Here is a 14,105-nt window from a genome sequence, read left to right as displayed (position 1 = left end):
TCAATATAACCATTTGTGGCAGCCTAAGAAATGAAGACAACTAAAACGGGATCTCCGGGCAGGCGTTAGAACTCTTACGGTTTCGCTGACGGTGGAGCTCTCGCTGGGCGTGAGCTCCGACTGCGAGCCCCCGGCCCAAGACGCCACTCCCATGGGGGGCATCTCCTGGGAGGCGCTCTTCTCCGCCAGGTGCCTGCTCACCAAGTCCTGCGGGGAAAGCCAAAAGCCAAGTTCACCGACCGACCGACCGACCGAGACCTGCCGAGCGCGCCAAAGCGCCGCTCACCTGCAGGGAATAGAGCGCCCTCTGCCTCAGGTAGTCGGTGTTGAGCAACTGCAGCTCGTGGAAGAGCTCGATGAGGAAGTGAGGCCGAGACTCGTTTTGGGAGATCAACGTGGCCACCTCGGAGTAGATGGTCTCGCGCAGCGCCTCAAACAGGGAGAATTCGCTGCTGGCGTCTGCGAATATTTCACACTTATGTTTACGTATTCCGATCGAGAAAAGATCAACAGAACGGGTCACGTGGGGGGGTGCAAGCATACGGGGGATGTTTTTGGGTGCCGTGAGAATTAGGGCTGCCACGATTCATCGACAACTAATTGATTATTCTTTTAATCGTCAACTATTTTGATGTATTGTTGAGAGATGATCTAAACATTGTTCAAATTGTCCTCTTGGAGCCTCTTAAAAGAAACTAAATTCATTGATAAGTCAAAATTTTCACAAAAATGAAATCACGTTCACGCTGGTTACTCCACAGAGCCACTAGGGGGTGACCAAAGCATTACAAATAAAGGCAGGCAATGCAAGGACAATTTCCAAAATGCACAGATTTTTAATTATAATGATGTCTTAGTGACTTTCTTTCTGGTACAGCAGCAGTTATATGGGAATAATGGGATGAGTTTTTTTTTTTTCATTTGTACATCATTTTACTTGTGAATCATGAGTGTATAGGGCAAGAGTGGGCAAACCGGTCCTCAAGGCCCGCAGTGGGTTTTGGTCTTTGTTCAAACGAGGCATGTGCCAATTACCGATGTCAAGGTTTACCGTAGTATGAAAACGTCACGGTTTCAAAAGCATGAAGACTTTCCGTCATACAGAAGTACAGTATTGGCATTTTTTATGTCCCAAAAATGCTGCGAGAAATCCGTGGCTTGGCGCGGCAACGCTCAGCCCTCCCACTCCGGTTGTTGCTCTGTCCTGTGTCTGTCTGTGACACTATACCAGAGCTTTTTCCCCCTCAGAAAAAGACCAAGTCGCTAGATTGGAAGTACTTCGGCTACCAAAAAGAAACAGACGGCCCCTTGGAGGAGGAAGGACCGCCGACAAGCTTGCGGAGGGTGGTTGCCAGGAGTTGCGGCACCTCTAAGCTGATTTCACATTCACTTGACCATCATCCGTCACTTTACACAAACTTTAAGGTAAACGTTGTCATGAACGTAGCCCAACATCAACGAGAGTTTACTCCAGCTTGTTTAGTGTGTTTAGCGATGGTTAAACAAATACTATAACGTAAGCTTGTTGAGGAGGCAGATAATATAGCAAGCCAAGACTGCTAACTAGTTTCCTCTCTACCATTAGCTTACTTTTGTAAAGTCGTTCACCATTGTAAACATCTGTTCAAAATAACATACAGACTATGGTGTGGTTTTTTTTCTCTCTGGCAACTTTCTGTGTTGAGAGAGGATGGGTGTGTGTGTAAATAATAATACGTGTCGTACACACACGCTCTGTCTCTTGCTCTCCATTAAAATTCAATTAATTAATACTAATAGTAGTACTGGTATGTTTTTTTACTTAAAACCAACTTGATCATATATTGTTTAAGTCCAGTTCTTTTTTTTGTATTGTTCTAATGTTGAGAAACATGAGCTGTGGCTGTGGGTTTTGTCTATAAGTTCTATTTGTTTCAATCTTATTTGAAATATTTCAGTTAATTATTTTGTTATCAGGGCCCGAGCACCAATAGGCGCGGGGCCCTATTGTTTTGCAAAGGATTATTATTATTATTATTCCCTCTTCATGGCAAATGAAAATGGCCAATTTGAAGGCCTGAAAATGCCTAAAAACACACCAAAATTTGCATAGATGCAGCTTCACATACATTTCGATAATTTAGCAGCATTGCGAAAAAATGTAACAAAATGGCTCAGTGGTGGCCCCTTGAATTTTTAAAAAAGGCCTCTCCATTTAGGTTTTTTTCAACGTAGAGCAATGAAATTTGGGGAGTCGATATGATGTGCAAACTGCTCTAAAAGGTCTCTTGCACTCATATTCCAAACCCAACAGGAAATTGGGTATTTTGGATTGAATGTTCAAAAATATGCAGTTTTAGTCAACCAACAGCTTGAACGTTTCAGACCATTGCACCTAGGCAATTAGTTGGATCCTCCTCAAAATTGGTAAGACTGTTCATGAGACATATGAGATGTTAAGTTATCAAAACGGTGAGTTTTCATTAGCGGGCCTGACCTGGACGGGGTACCAAAGTCGCAAATGCAAATGGCCCATTTGTAAGCCTGAACATGCTCAAAAACTCATCAAAATTTGCACACACATTCGGCTTTGCGAAAATTTTGAAGATTTACTAAAGTTGCGAAAAAATGTAACAAAAGTGCTCAGGGGTGCCCCCTTGATTTTTTTAAGGTTTGTTTGAAGCAGAGGGGTCCCAAAAAAAAAAAAAATTACCTTCGCCATTTTGTCTCGCCACAAATTTTGAGCAATCATAACTTTGCAGACATACAACATATCTGCAGCACCTTTGCCGTGCTTGGTGATAGTCGTACCCTAAAGGGTCCTGTAGGGTGCGAGGCTTGTTCAGTCCTGCTTGCAGCGCTAGTTTTATTTAATTATTTTAACATAATACTAATGTTGAATTTGCAAATATAATGTGCAAAAAATCCTGTTCAATGGGGGGGGGAATTATTTACCTATACATCTCAAAATAAGAGCTATAATTGCAATTCCGTGATACCGTAAAACCATGGAATTTTTGCTTAAGGTTATCATACCATCAAAAACTCATACCGGGATATGCCTAATTCAAACCAATCCAGCAAAGACATCTTAACCAATGAGGCTTCAGCTGTAACAAAAAGCACCTGATTGCAATCAACTGATTGCACTTGTAAAACAACAGATTGGTGAAGAAGTGTGCTCACAATGGGTTTGAACAAAAAAATTACTGCGGCCCTTTGTGGAATTGTTTGCCCATCCCCGGATGAGGGTAGTTACCTCCCTTAACAAATCCTAATCATTTTAGTTTGGAGCCATTTAAAGGTCACTCTATTTTCCGGTATTATTTTAGACAGGGTTAGGGTTTAAACCCGAAAACCCTAACCCATTATCACATGGCTAATATTATATGACAACTTCTATTTTCCTTTCTCAGCGCATCATTATTCATTCCACTGCACATAAACAGCGGAAAATAACAGCATTTTTTGTTTTAAATGAGCCGATGAAAGCAAAAATAAGAAGTGATGAAAATAATCATCTGTGGCAGCCCTAAAGAGAAGTAAAAAACATAGGGGAAAAAAAGGATGGCGTGCTAACTTTTACCTTGTGCTTCCGTGCATGCAATTCGGTTAGAGAGGAAGGGTGTTCTCCAAGCATACGCTGTCAGTAGGATACATGAAGAGTCAACTCAAAAAAAGATAATGCCAGAAATAACAAAAAAAAAAGTCTTGAAAATAAACACGGGCCGTTAGAGGTGTGATGAAAAACTAACATAGCGGGCGGGGGCGTCTACCAGTGGTTTTTGTCATACCGGAGGAGATGTCGTTGGGTTTGTCGCCAAACTTGTTCTTGCTGTCCAGTTTCTCTTGAGTGAGTTTGTCCAAAAGGTGCTGATCCTTGTGACGAGACGCCGCCGCCCTCCCTTGGTTCAAGTCGGCGGTGCTGCTCAGGCTGTCGGTCTCCACGCCTGATGAATAGGCGGCACGAAAAATACATTCAAATTAACACCGACTCATCGGCTGCAGACGTTCGACCCATTTGAGGTAGGAGCGAATGAACGGGCCATCCCTTCCAGTTCAAATGGATTGGACTTCAACTAGTGACACTCATTTCAATTCACAAATTGAGATTCCTCGGGAAATTAGTTGAGATTAATCTCTCAAATCCATCTGTATCTCTTCAAACCCTGGCATCAATCCCAAAAATGTACCTTCGTTGTTTTTGTTCGGCCCTTTGCCCCTCTTGCGCCGGTTCTTGCTGCGGGAAGCCAAGTTTGCCTGGGCGGAGGCCTTGCGACCGCTCTTAAAGGTTTTGGTGACCGTGGCGGGATCGGCGCAGTCGGGAATGCTGCTGTAACTGGCCTCCGAGGTCCGCTCGCACTCGGCCGGAGGGCTGCGGCGTCTCTGCGGGGCGGTGTTGCTCGGGAAGGTGACGTCGGGCCAGCTCGTGTCTCTGAAAGGGTCATGTGAACCAAATTAACAACACGGAATCGAGTGTGACGCTCCTCAAAAGAGTAACTTACCGTCTGTCAGCAGTGACGTTAAGAGGTGAGCGCTGGAGGGGAGGAGGGAAACTCATGTATTCGGTTTTGATTGAGGCGTTGGGGTTCAAGTGCTGCTTCTGCTGGTCCGGACCCACGGACCCACTCGATGCACCCTGAGGGAACTCGCCCAGGGTTGGAGGGAAGAGCGGAAAGAGGCTAAATCCTGTAGTCAAAGGGAAAGCTGAAAATCAACCATTGTGGAAAATGCATGCTCCATCGGATTCAGGTCAGGTAATTGGAGGGGCGAATGAACGAACGAACCGGCGCCGTCCATGGCGCTAAAACACGCATTCAATGCCAGTCCTCCCAGTTTAAATGAAGTAGACAGATGAAAATTTTAATGACGTCAATCTGCATGTATGTTTACGCCAAATTGTAGGAAAATATCTTTGTTCAATAAGATACCCTCCTACGTAATGACTAGAGCTGGGAATCTTTGGGCACCTAACGATTCGATTACGATTACGATTCAGAGGCTCCGATTCGATTATAAAACGATTATTGATGCGCACCCCCCCCCCCCCCCTTTTTTTTTTTTTTTTTTTTTTAATTAAATGTTTTGTACATTAGTTCCAAAATTGTTCAAAAATCCTCTCAGGCTAAACCAAACTACTATTTCAGTATGAAGTTAACATATAGCAGTAAACAAATATACAAAAATAACAGTAAATAAAAAACTCCAGTCCCCATTCTGTAACAGCAGCTTTAAACTACATTCAAATAATTTAATGTTGTGAATCAACTGTTAAAGTTGTTAAAATTGCTCCTGTTATTCCATAATTTCCCTTTTGTCTACTTTCGACATGTGAAAGTTTTAAAACTATTTTAAAGATAGATTCAAGTCAATATTTTACCGATTTAGGAGTATTTTAGATAAAAAGTTAATTAGGTTTGCTTGGAAGGTTCGCTACAACAGCCTTGCAGGGAAGTGTACTGCTTTAAGATGGCGGCCGTTTACTAACGCCCGCATCTAGCTTTTTGTAGATGTGCTGCTCACGCTACCGAATCAATGGTGCATCTAGTCCTATATAAATGATATCTACCATTACATTATGTGGATGACGTACTTTATAGCAGCTTTTCGGCAGCAGTCAGGTATGTTGTTGTGTTTTTTTATCTCGTGGCATGAGTTGAGGTAGAGCCGTGAGTTGAGCATTGGCATTACCCGAGGGGCCGGGTAATGAGAAGCATGATGTTTAGCTACTCTCGCTGCGTTCTTCCTCGTTGCGCCCCAAAGACCGCGCGGCGCGCTGAGTGTGTTGTACTTCCGCTTTACTTGGCATATTTCAATAATCGGAATTTGGATGTTTGTGAATCGTTCTCGAATCTTCCACGGCCGAATCGCGAATAATCTAAGAATCGGAAATTTTGCACGCCTCTAGTAATGACATGTCCTTAGTGCAGTGGGTCTTAACCTTAATCTATTCAAAAGTGAGATAATTGGACGGAAAGCACTAAATGACATCAGTTTCTTAGCATTCATTAATCCTCATGATGTGTCATGTCATAATCATGCTCGTGTAATGACAGTCTTAAGGTGCCACTGTCAAATAAAGTGTTATCAAATACAATAACTAGCAATTAATGAAACAACTGGAACAGTAACTGAAGAAATAATCAGCACAGAATAATGAATTTTGATTGTTATTAACATCTGTAGCGCTGCAATGCATGCTAGGAGGCATGTTGGACCACAACAGTGTTGTCAGCAGGTGGCCCCAGAGGTTGAATGCTTCCCCCAAGGGAGAGGTGATGGCCAAATGAAGCTTCTTGAAGCAATGAAGCTTTGCAGCCAATTGGTTCAAAGCTTCATGGTGGTTCATTTACCATTTACAACAGTTGTATGATGCCGCTTTCAAATAAAGTGTTACTGGTTAATATCTTTTAGTGTAAACATCCCATATTATAGTGAGGACAGCTGGAGCTTATAGTCCAATGCAGGCTATCTATGAACAAATGTCGTTTTCGTGTCAAATTTGGTGGGTGGCGGCTTAAAGTCAGGTGCGCCTTATAGTGCAAAAATTACGGTACTACCATTAAAAAAAAAAGATGTGAACTTCTGCCTATGATAATACATACTCATCTGGAAAACATACATTATTTTCAATTATTTTATACTAGTGCCGCAACGATTAATCGATGAAGTCGATTTGAATTAAATTTTGCTGCTTCGAGTATTCGTTTAATTAAAGTGGCATTGTAATGGTTTGTTTGGAAAGTGTTTGCATTTAGATTAATTGATTTGGGTGGATACACTGCCCTGTAGTGGCAAGAGTTAATATGACATAACTCATTTCACATGGCTGAATCCAGCTGCACCCTGTTAAGACGAACATAAGTGTTTGTGTGAGCTAATGTTTATTTAATGCATTCAGAATTTAGTTAACAGGTATATTTAGCCGTTGGTTGTGGGAATATGTGTTTGAACCGTTTGTTAAGAGCATTGTAAAAACAATAATAATAAACATAGCATTTAAGCTATCAGACTTTTGCTATGTAAGTTAGCCAATTGTTCTTTTGTTCTACTTAGATCCTCATTTATTTATTTTTCATACCGTTTGAGGCTCAGCTCAGGTATTTTTACTTTTTATGTTCCTTGTCCGATTACTTGATAATTCGAACTAACTAGTTCATCGATTCATCGACTACTAATATAATTGATAGCTGCAGCCCTAAATTATACCAACCTGGATGCCAATTAATTAAACCGACTGCAAAATATAATAGATCGCCTGCCACGCTGAAGCTAATGCTAACGCTACGTGTTACATTTAGTGTGCGCAGTGCACATTGTGAATATACGACAGAAACTACGCCGCACTTGCGTCTTGCCAGACGAAAATCCTGTCACGCTTCGATCTCCAAGACACGTTTTTAGCTTGTCACCGTCACGAAAAATATGTTGGGTTGGTCAATGAAATATTTTCCTTATCGTCAACGTCGATGAAAACCACCACTAGCAGTTTGAGAGAAACGCCTGTAAATCAGGAGTAAACAAGGCCAAAACCAAGTCGAAAACACCACTTTGACTAGATTTAGTCAGCGTACGAAAACGTCTTAACGTTTGCCGAACCCAGGTTAAGTACTTAGTGCAAAAGCGTGTTTACCTTGAGATGAAGATGACGGCTGTTGTTTTTGTTGCAGATTCTGCTGTTGTACGAGTTCATTTAGCACCTGTTTCAGTCTGGAACGGCAAATTGGTCAAGTCAAAAGATGCTTAGCTTTGATTCGGTTTTTTTTTCGGTTACCTTTCTACATTGGTTTGTTGCCACGCGAGCTGCGTGTGACACTGGTTGAGCTGGTGCATGACCAGGTGGACCTGCGGGGACGTCAGGTTGTTGGGCAACACGCTGTACGAGCCGCTCATCAAGCGTTGCAGCATGCACGACAGCATCTTGGAAAGCAGAGCGACAGATCAGCCGGAGACGGCCTTCCTTTTCCGCTCGCGGCGGTCCGACGTGCAACCTGCTGGTCTTGCAGCAGCGTCTGACACATGTAGTTGCTGAAGTCCAGCTGTCTTTGCAGCTGGCCCATCTGCTCCTGCCAGTGGGTGAAGCCCTCGGCCGCCGACAGCTCGGAAGCCCAGCAGAGGTTCTCCTGGCGCCTCGCCGTCGACGGCCGGTTGGAACTTCTGGGCGGCGGCGGGGGCTGATTGCTCAAAGGCTCGGGGCGAGGAGAATCGGAGGAAAAAGCTGCCGGAGGCTTCACGTTGCTGTCGAAAAAAGTACGATACCGTCAAGCTTTCTGAACTATTTCCTATGGATCTATACTTGCATGTAAGCTAGGAGGCATGTTAGAAGACAACAGTGTTGACAGCAGAGGTTGACTGTGTACCCCAAGGGAGCAGTGATGGCAAAATGAAGCAATGAAGCTTTGCAGCTAATTGGTTCAAAGCTTCAGAGTGGTTCATTTGATCTTCTGACAGTCTTATGATGCTGCTGTCAAATAAAGTGTTACCGGTTTATATCTTTTGGCCCCAAAATCAACAAGAAATGTTCCAAAATGTACAGGAAGTGACCCGTAAGTACTCTTAAGTGACCTGAAATAAACTCTCTGGCTTCCACTGACAACGAAAGACGTCCAATTTACTTAACCCTTTAAGGTCTGGGCCTATTTTGTCTGATTTTGCATGCCTTTGAAGTTGCCTTTATATTTCAAAGAAAGAATTGTTTACGATGGCCTGGTTTGGTCCCTTTTTTTGTGACACCTTGAACTTCATGTCCAAATCGTTGTTTCCTTCACTGATCAATTATAAATCATCATTTTGGGCCCAAAAAGACCAAAAATTCCAAAATCGTTTTGTCAAAATTTTTAATATTGATGTCCAATTGACAACCAAACATGCGTAACGAACCGTTTTGAAACTTTGTAATATTTATTCAACATGTTAGGATGAACATTCAACCAAAAAAATTTAGAATAAATAGTCTTATATTTGACAATTCAACATAAACAACAGGTATAGCCATAGGCGTTTTTTGCCTTTATACATGCTCCAGTCAAAACAGATTATATACAGCAGACCTAACAGTGAAGAACAGTGAAAAAATATATACCATCTAACACAAAAAGTGTTTAGAGGCCATCTCTTTATGAGTTTAGGTATTGCGGCCCATCGCCTGATGAAAACTGTACACACAATCAAGCTTCTTGAACACACATTTATATACACAAATTGAGAAGATTGATGTGGGAAAAAAATATATATATAACATTGGGGGAAAAAAAGCATTTTCAAAAATATTTACAATAAACAAGTTAAATTTTTTTCAGTCATGCCACTCCGAAAAGCAGTTTCGTCCTGGAATTAGACACGGCTACATCACACAGCTCACACTTCCATGGGGTGTCGGTCCTCTTTCCACCCTTCCATTTTCATTTCACTTTACTTTCATTGTCACTATAAATGTACATGAAAATAAGTCAGTATTTATGAAAATAATAAAGTATAAAATAAAAATATATACAGCAATAAATAATAATGGAAATCTATATGTATGACAATAGAAAGAATACCATAGCTGAATATGTGCTACATCCCTAATCTTCATATAGAAAGAAGAACACCACAAATTATAAATTCCTGCCTGGGATACCCACAGTGCACGTACGACTTTGATCTGATATGCACATTTTATTATTATATACACAAACACACACTTATATTGCATCAAAATTAACTTTGTCTTGCAATATCAAAAGAAACTTTCAAAAGAAACGTCTTCAGCATGAAAAAAAAGAGTGAGTTGGTTTACCTCTGCTCGTCGATGGCGTCACCCACGTGTTCAAATCCGTCACTATCTTCACTCGAGGACTCTTCCGAAGAAGACGATGATGACGAATTTGGACCATCCTCTTCCTCAAGTTGATCAGAAGCACAATTGCTTGCGCTAAATTTAGTTTTCCGTTCATTTTCTAAGTCACACAAAGTCGCTGCTCGATCCAGCAGTATCCAACTGGCCGTCGCTCGCCACCTCGCTGCTTCAGAACACTCCTCCCTCTCGTTCGGTTGAACCTCGCACCGCAGTTATATTTATAAAAAAAAAAAAAAAAAAAAAAACGCATTTTGTGCTTCCACTGTGACTTCGAAAGGGTTCGTTTGATTTGTGTTTTTTTCATGGAGCTTCCGTTTTGAAAAAGGACTAGAAATGATGGAAATATAGACATAAACAAATGATCCATGCAGCGTTTTAATGTTTTTTTGAGAGGACAATAAAACTATAAAACTTAAATGACAATATCTCACGTTCTAGTTGGTCGATTGACTTCAAATAATAACGAGAGTAAACCGCAACTTCCGCACTTTAAAACGAGACCAACCAACAGCATGTGGGTGACGTAATTAAAACGTGAGGGCGCTTCAAAGACGACGTGCGCTGAGGACGCGCCGGCGCGTCCTTCGACTCTCAAGGGTTAAACTGGGAGGACCAGCTGTGAATGCTCATATTTCAGTGACGTACAATCCATTTGGACCGGGAGGGGCGAATGAAAAATGTTTGTCTAGCGCCATCAACGGCAGCCAGCGAGTAAACGAGTCCGGCCCAGGTGAGATCTAATGACCGTGAATGTGACCCAACCGCTAACCAAAATGAGTTGATTTAACATTTACTGACCATTCTTGGTTCTTCCTCTTTGTGTAAACGGGCTGAGTCCTGCCGGAGGGGAAGAAGCGATCGTCGTTGGCCGAACTGCTCCCCGAGCTGTCCTCTTCCTCCGCGCTACGTTCGGTGAGATAGTCCTCGTCCAGGTTGCAGGGACTGGAGCCCCAGGTGGCCACGGTCCTATGAGCATCAGTAACATTAATCCCAACGGTCCTATGAGCATCAGTAACATTAATCCCAAATCACACTAAAAGTACAGTTGCGAAAAATAATACCTTTCATCCCGACTAGCGGCCGGCAGCGAAGGACCCGCCCGCTCGTCAGTCCCGCACGGGGAGTCGGCGAGGTCGCAGCGCCTCTGACTTTCAGCCATCAGCGACTCGAGGTGCTTGCGGCGCTGGCGCAGCTCGTCCCGCGCCATCTGGTGGCGACGCATCTCGGACCAGAGCTGCCGGAAGACGCCGAAAAGCGTTGACGATCGTTCTTTGACAAGTAGGCTTTGAGAATTTGTAGCGCACCTCATTATCCGGGACGGAAGTAGCGGCAGCTTCCGCAGCGGTGCTCTTGAGCGCGGCCGGGTTGCTTTTTGCAGTCACAAATGAAGGAGGAGGTTGAGGGACGGCCGGCGTGGACGTCGCCGCCGGGACCTCCCACACTAAACTCAGCTCGCTTACTTGGCTGGACAGCGAAGACTGCGGAAAAACAATAAATGCCGGTAAAATGAAAAGATTCACTGGCGATGGCAGTACGAAGGTTGTATTACACTATTAAAATGCTCCAATTAGGGCCGCCACGATGAATCAACTAATGACAAATAAGGCGGGGTTCAGATCGCAAGACTTAACGCACAAATCCGATTTTTTCCATGTTTTTCCAACTTGAGCGAGGCACTAACTTGACCGTCTGAACAGTACAAATTTTAAGTTATTTTCAATGCATTTTTTTTTTATTTTTACTTAGTCCATACATCTCAAAATAACATATTTTGGAGCTTAATTGCAATACCATGATACTGTAAAACCGCGGTATTTTTGCTTAATGTTGCGATTTATATATTTTAAAATGATTACTATTCAATTATTTAACTTTGTTTTTCAATATTATAAATACATTTTAATAATTTTTTTTTTTTTTTAAATATAAAAAAGTGGGAGGACTAAATATTTTATATGTAATAAAATGAGGGGAAAAAAATCAGTATTTTCTTTTTTTAATTTATATTCCATCAAATTTTTTAAATTTTCTTTTATTTAAAGTTTTAAAATATTCTTTAATAACCATTTAAATTTGAATATTTTGAATACAAAAACAAATGTTTGAATTGTTTTACTAACAAATAAGGGAAAAACCTATGCACTATATTACAAAGGGAAAAAAATTCTCAATGAAAGCAGATGAGTATCTTTAAAATGATATATTTGCAAGCCTCAGCTTGATGATTAGTCAAAATAAATAATATAAAGAGGGGAAACCTGCAGGTCGGGGCACGTCAACTGGAGGTCTTGTATCTTGCCCTGGATCTGCCCCAGCATCTGCCGCTCCTCGTGGAGCTGCTTCAGCGTCTGCTTCTGCTGGCGAAGCTTCTCTTTGTACATCTTTTCCCTGCGGCGGCAGAGTCGCGTCACGCCTGCCCGGTCGGGGACTCTCATTAAATAAGCATACCTGGCCTTGCCGTACAGAGCGACATCCGATCCCCGGGGATCCGGTTTGGGGGCGGCGGCCGCGCCGACTCGAGCGTTGTTCTGCTGTTGGTGCAGAGCTTCCTCCTCATTGGCCGCGGTGGTGTCCGTGTCGTCGCTCTGGACGCGGGGACAAAGGTGGCGTTGATGCAATTTATTCAAAGGTTTATTCGCGATACTGCTTTCCGTGCAGGCCCATTAAAACGAGTGAAATTTTCTATGCCAACAGTTCACGAAAGACACAAAAGTCCAATGAATAAGTACAATTGACAACAAATACTTCTTAATTTAAATAGATGATTTTTTTTTTCCCCCAAACAAAATCTTAATATAAATAGCTGTAAATAGAAATTCAAATAAAAAAAAAAATACCGCTAATGTTAAATATATGAAAATATTAAATTTATTCAATTTCATTTATTTATTATCTATTTCTAAAATTGTAGCTCCAATCAACAATTGGCCAATGAGCTGACATTCCCACCTGCACCATAGCGACAAGCTCCTGCAGCTGCCGAAGCTTCTGCTTGGCTTTTTGCTGGTGAACCTCTTGGGTAAAGCCCACGCCGCCGCCGGAACATGACGCGTCGTCATGTGGCCCCGCGGGGCGAGTGGCCCCGCGTTCTCTGCTGTCGTTATTGAGACCCTCTTCGTCCTTGAGCCAATTGTAGGCCGCGTCCCTGTTGTACTGGCACTCTAACGGCGCGGAGAAGACAAAAACGGCTTTACGTCGTCACTCGTTTAGAACGCGGGCGGCGTGCGAGCGTACCAATGGCCGAGGGCAGGTTGAAGCTGCGCAGGTTGGCCGCGGTCCGGTTGTTGATCTCCGTGTTGAGTCTGCCGTCGCGATTGTCCGCGTTCGCGGCGGGGCTGCCCGACACGCGGCGGCGGTTCACGTTGCCCCAGTTTTCGCTGCGCTGTGGATTCCTAAGCAGAAAAAAATGGTTGTATATTGCCAAAATAACTTTTCTATCAACATATTATCGTCGTAATAAATAGACCTGTTCCTGCAATGCACATTTTGGCCAGCAGATAGCGTCATTTTGCATTGACTTGTGGCAACATTCCATTTGCCGTAGTAGTACCACCAATCCGCCTCAAGATATCCCTATTTCCACTCAATAGTAAGCCAATTGGCTCCCCCTGCCAACCGTACGCGAGTAATGCACGCAATGGCAATTGCAAAATGTAAGAGCGTCAACGCAATTTGTTCCAATGTCAATACTGATTCATTTTTAAATAACGCTATGACGGTAACTTAATATGCAGTAGTCAAAACCACTAATCACAGTCATTTTGGGACTATAAGGAGCACCTGACTATAAGCCGCCACCCAGCAAATTTGACACAAAAACAGCTTTTGTTCACAGATACTGCACTGGACAATAAGCTGCAGCTGTCCACACTGTATTATGGGATTTACACCATCAAGCGGTAACACTTTATTTGACAGCAGCATCATAAGACTGCCATAAAAACCAAATGAACCATCATGAAGCTTTGAACCAATTGGCTGCAAAGCTTCATTGCTTCAAGAAGCTTCATTTTCCATCACAGTTCCCTTGGGGTACACAGTCAACCTCTGCTGCCAACGCTTTTGTCGTCTAACATGCCTCCTAGCATGCACTGCAGCGCTACAGATGTAAATAACAATCAACATTCATGTTCTGTGCTTATTATTTCTTCAGTTAGTCTTCCAGTAATCTCATTGTTAGCTCTGGTATTAGGTACAGAGGTGCCATAAAACTGTTATAAGGCCATCATAATTATGACATGACACTGCCGTGAGCATTAATGAAGGCTTATGACAGATTTCATTT

The 14,105-nt window shown here is 42.7% G+C and overlaps 1 protein-coding gene across 4 annotated transcripts in view; it reads right to left on the bottom strand.

The window, feature by feature from the left end:
* pcm1 (pericentriolar material 1) overlaps positions 1–14,105 on the bottom strand; it is a 48,894-nt gene that overhangs the window by 14,038 nt on the left and 20,751 nt on the right. For 3 of the 4 annotated variants that reach the window (XM_057843089.1, XM_057843090.1, XM_057843088.1), the window contains 16 exons: positions 13,055–13,212; positions 12,770–12,981; positions 12,269–12,405; positions 12,079–12,208; positions 11,125–11,298; positions 10,882–11,054; positions 10,619–10,786; positions 7,971–8,217; positions 7,754–7,899; positions 7,613–7,689; positions 4,485–4,668; positions 4,173–4,414; positions 3,774–3,929; positions 3,566–3,622; positions 287–459; positions 79–207 (listed from right to left, as the gene is read on the bottom strand). In XM_057843089.1, coding sequence (XP_057699072.1) covers positions 79–207; positions 287–459; positions 3,566–3,622; positions 3,774–3,929; positions 4,173–4,414; positions 4,485–4,668; positions 7,613–7,689; positions 7,754–7,899; positions 7,971–8,217; positions 10,619–10,786; positions 10,882–11,054; positions 11,125–11,298; positions 12,079–12,208; positions 12,269–12,405; positions 12,770–12,981; positions 13,055–13,212 — 2,563 coding nt within the window. The remainder of the gene's footprint in view (positions 1–78; positions 208–286; positions 460–3,565; positions 3,623–3,773; positions 3,930–4,172; positions 4,415–4,484; positions 4,669–7,612; positions 7,690–7,753; positions 7,900–7,970; positions 8,218–10,618; positions 10,787–10,881; positions 11,055–11,124; positions 11,299–12,078; positions 12,209–12,268; positions 12,406–12,769; positions 12,982–13,054; positions 13,213–14,105) is intronic. The other variant, XM_057843091.1, reaches the window with a different exon arrangement.

This window comes from Corythoichthys intestinalis, chromosome 8 (genome assembly GCF_030265065.1).
Source record: "Corythoichthys intestinalis isolate RoL2023-P3 chromosome 8, ASM3026506v1, whole genome shotgun sequence".
NCBI classification, from domain to species: Eukaryota; Metazoa; Chordata; class Actinopteri; order Syngnathiformes; family Syngnathidae; genus Corythoichthys; species Corythoichthys intestinalis.
This window is presented reverse-complemented; position numbering and strand designations above follow the sequence as displayed.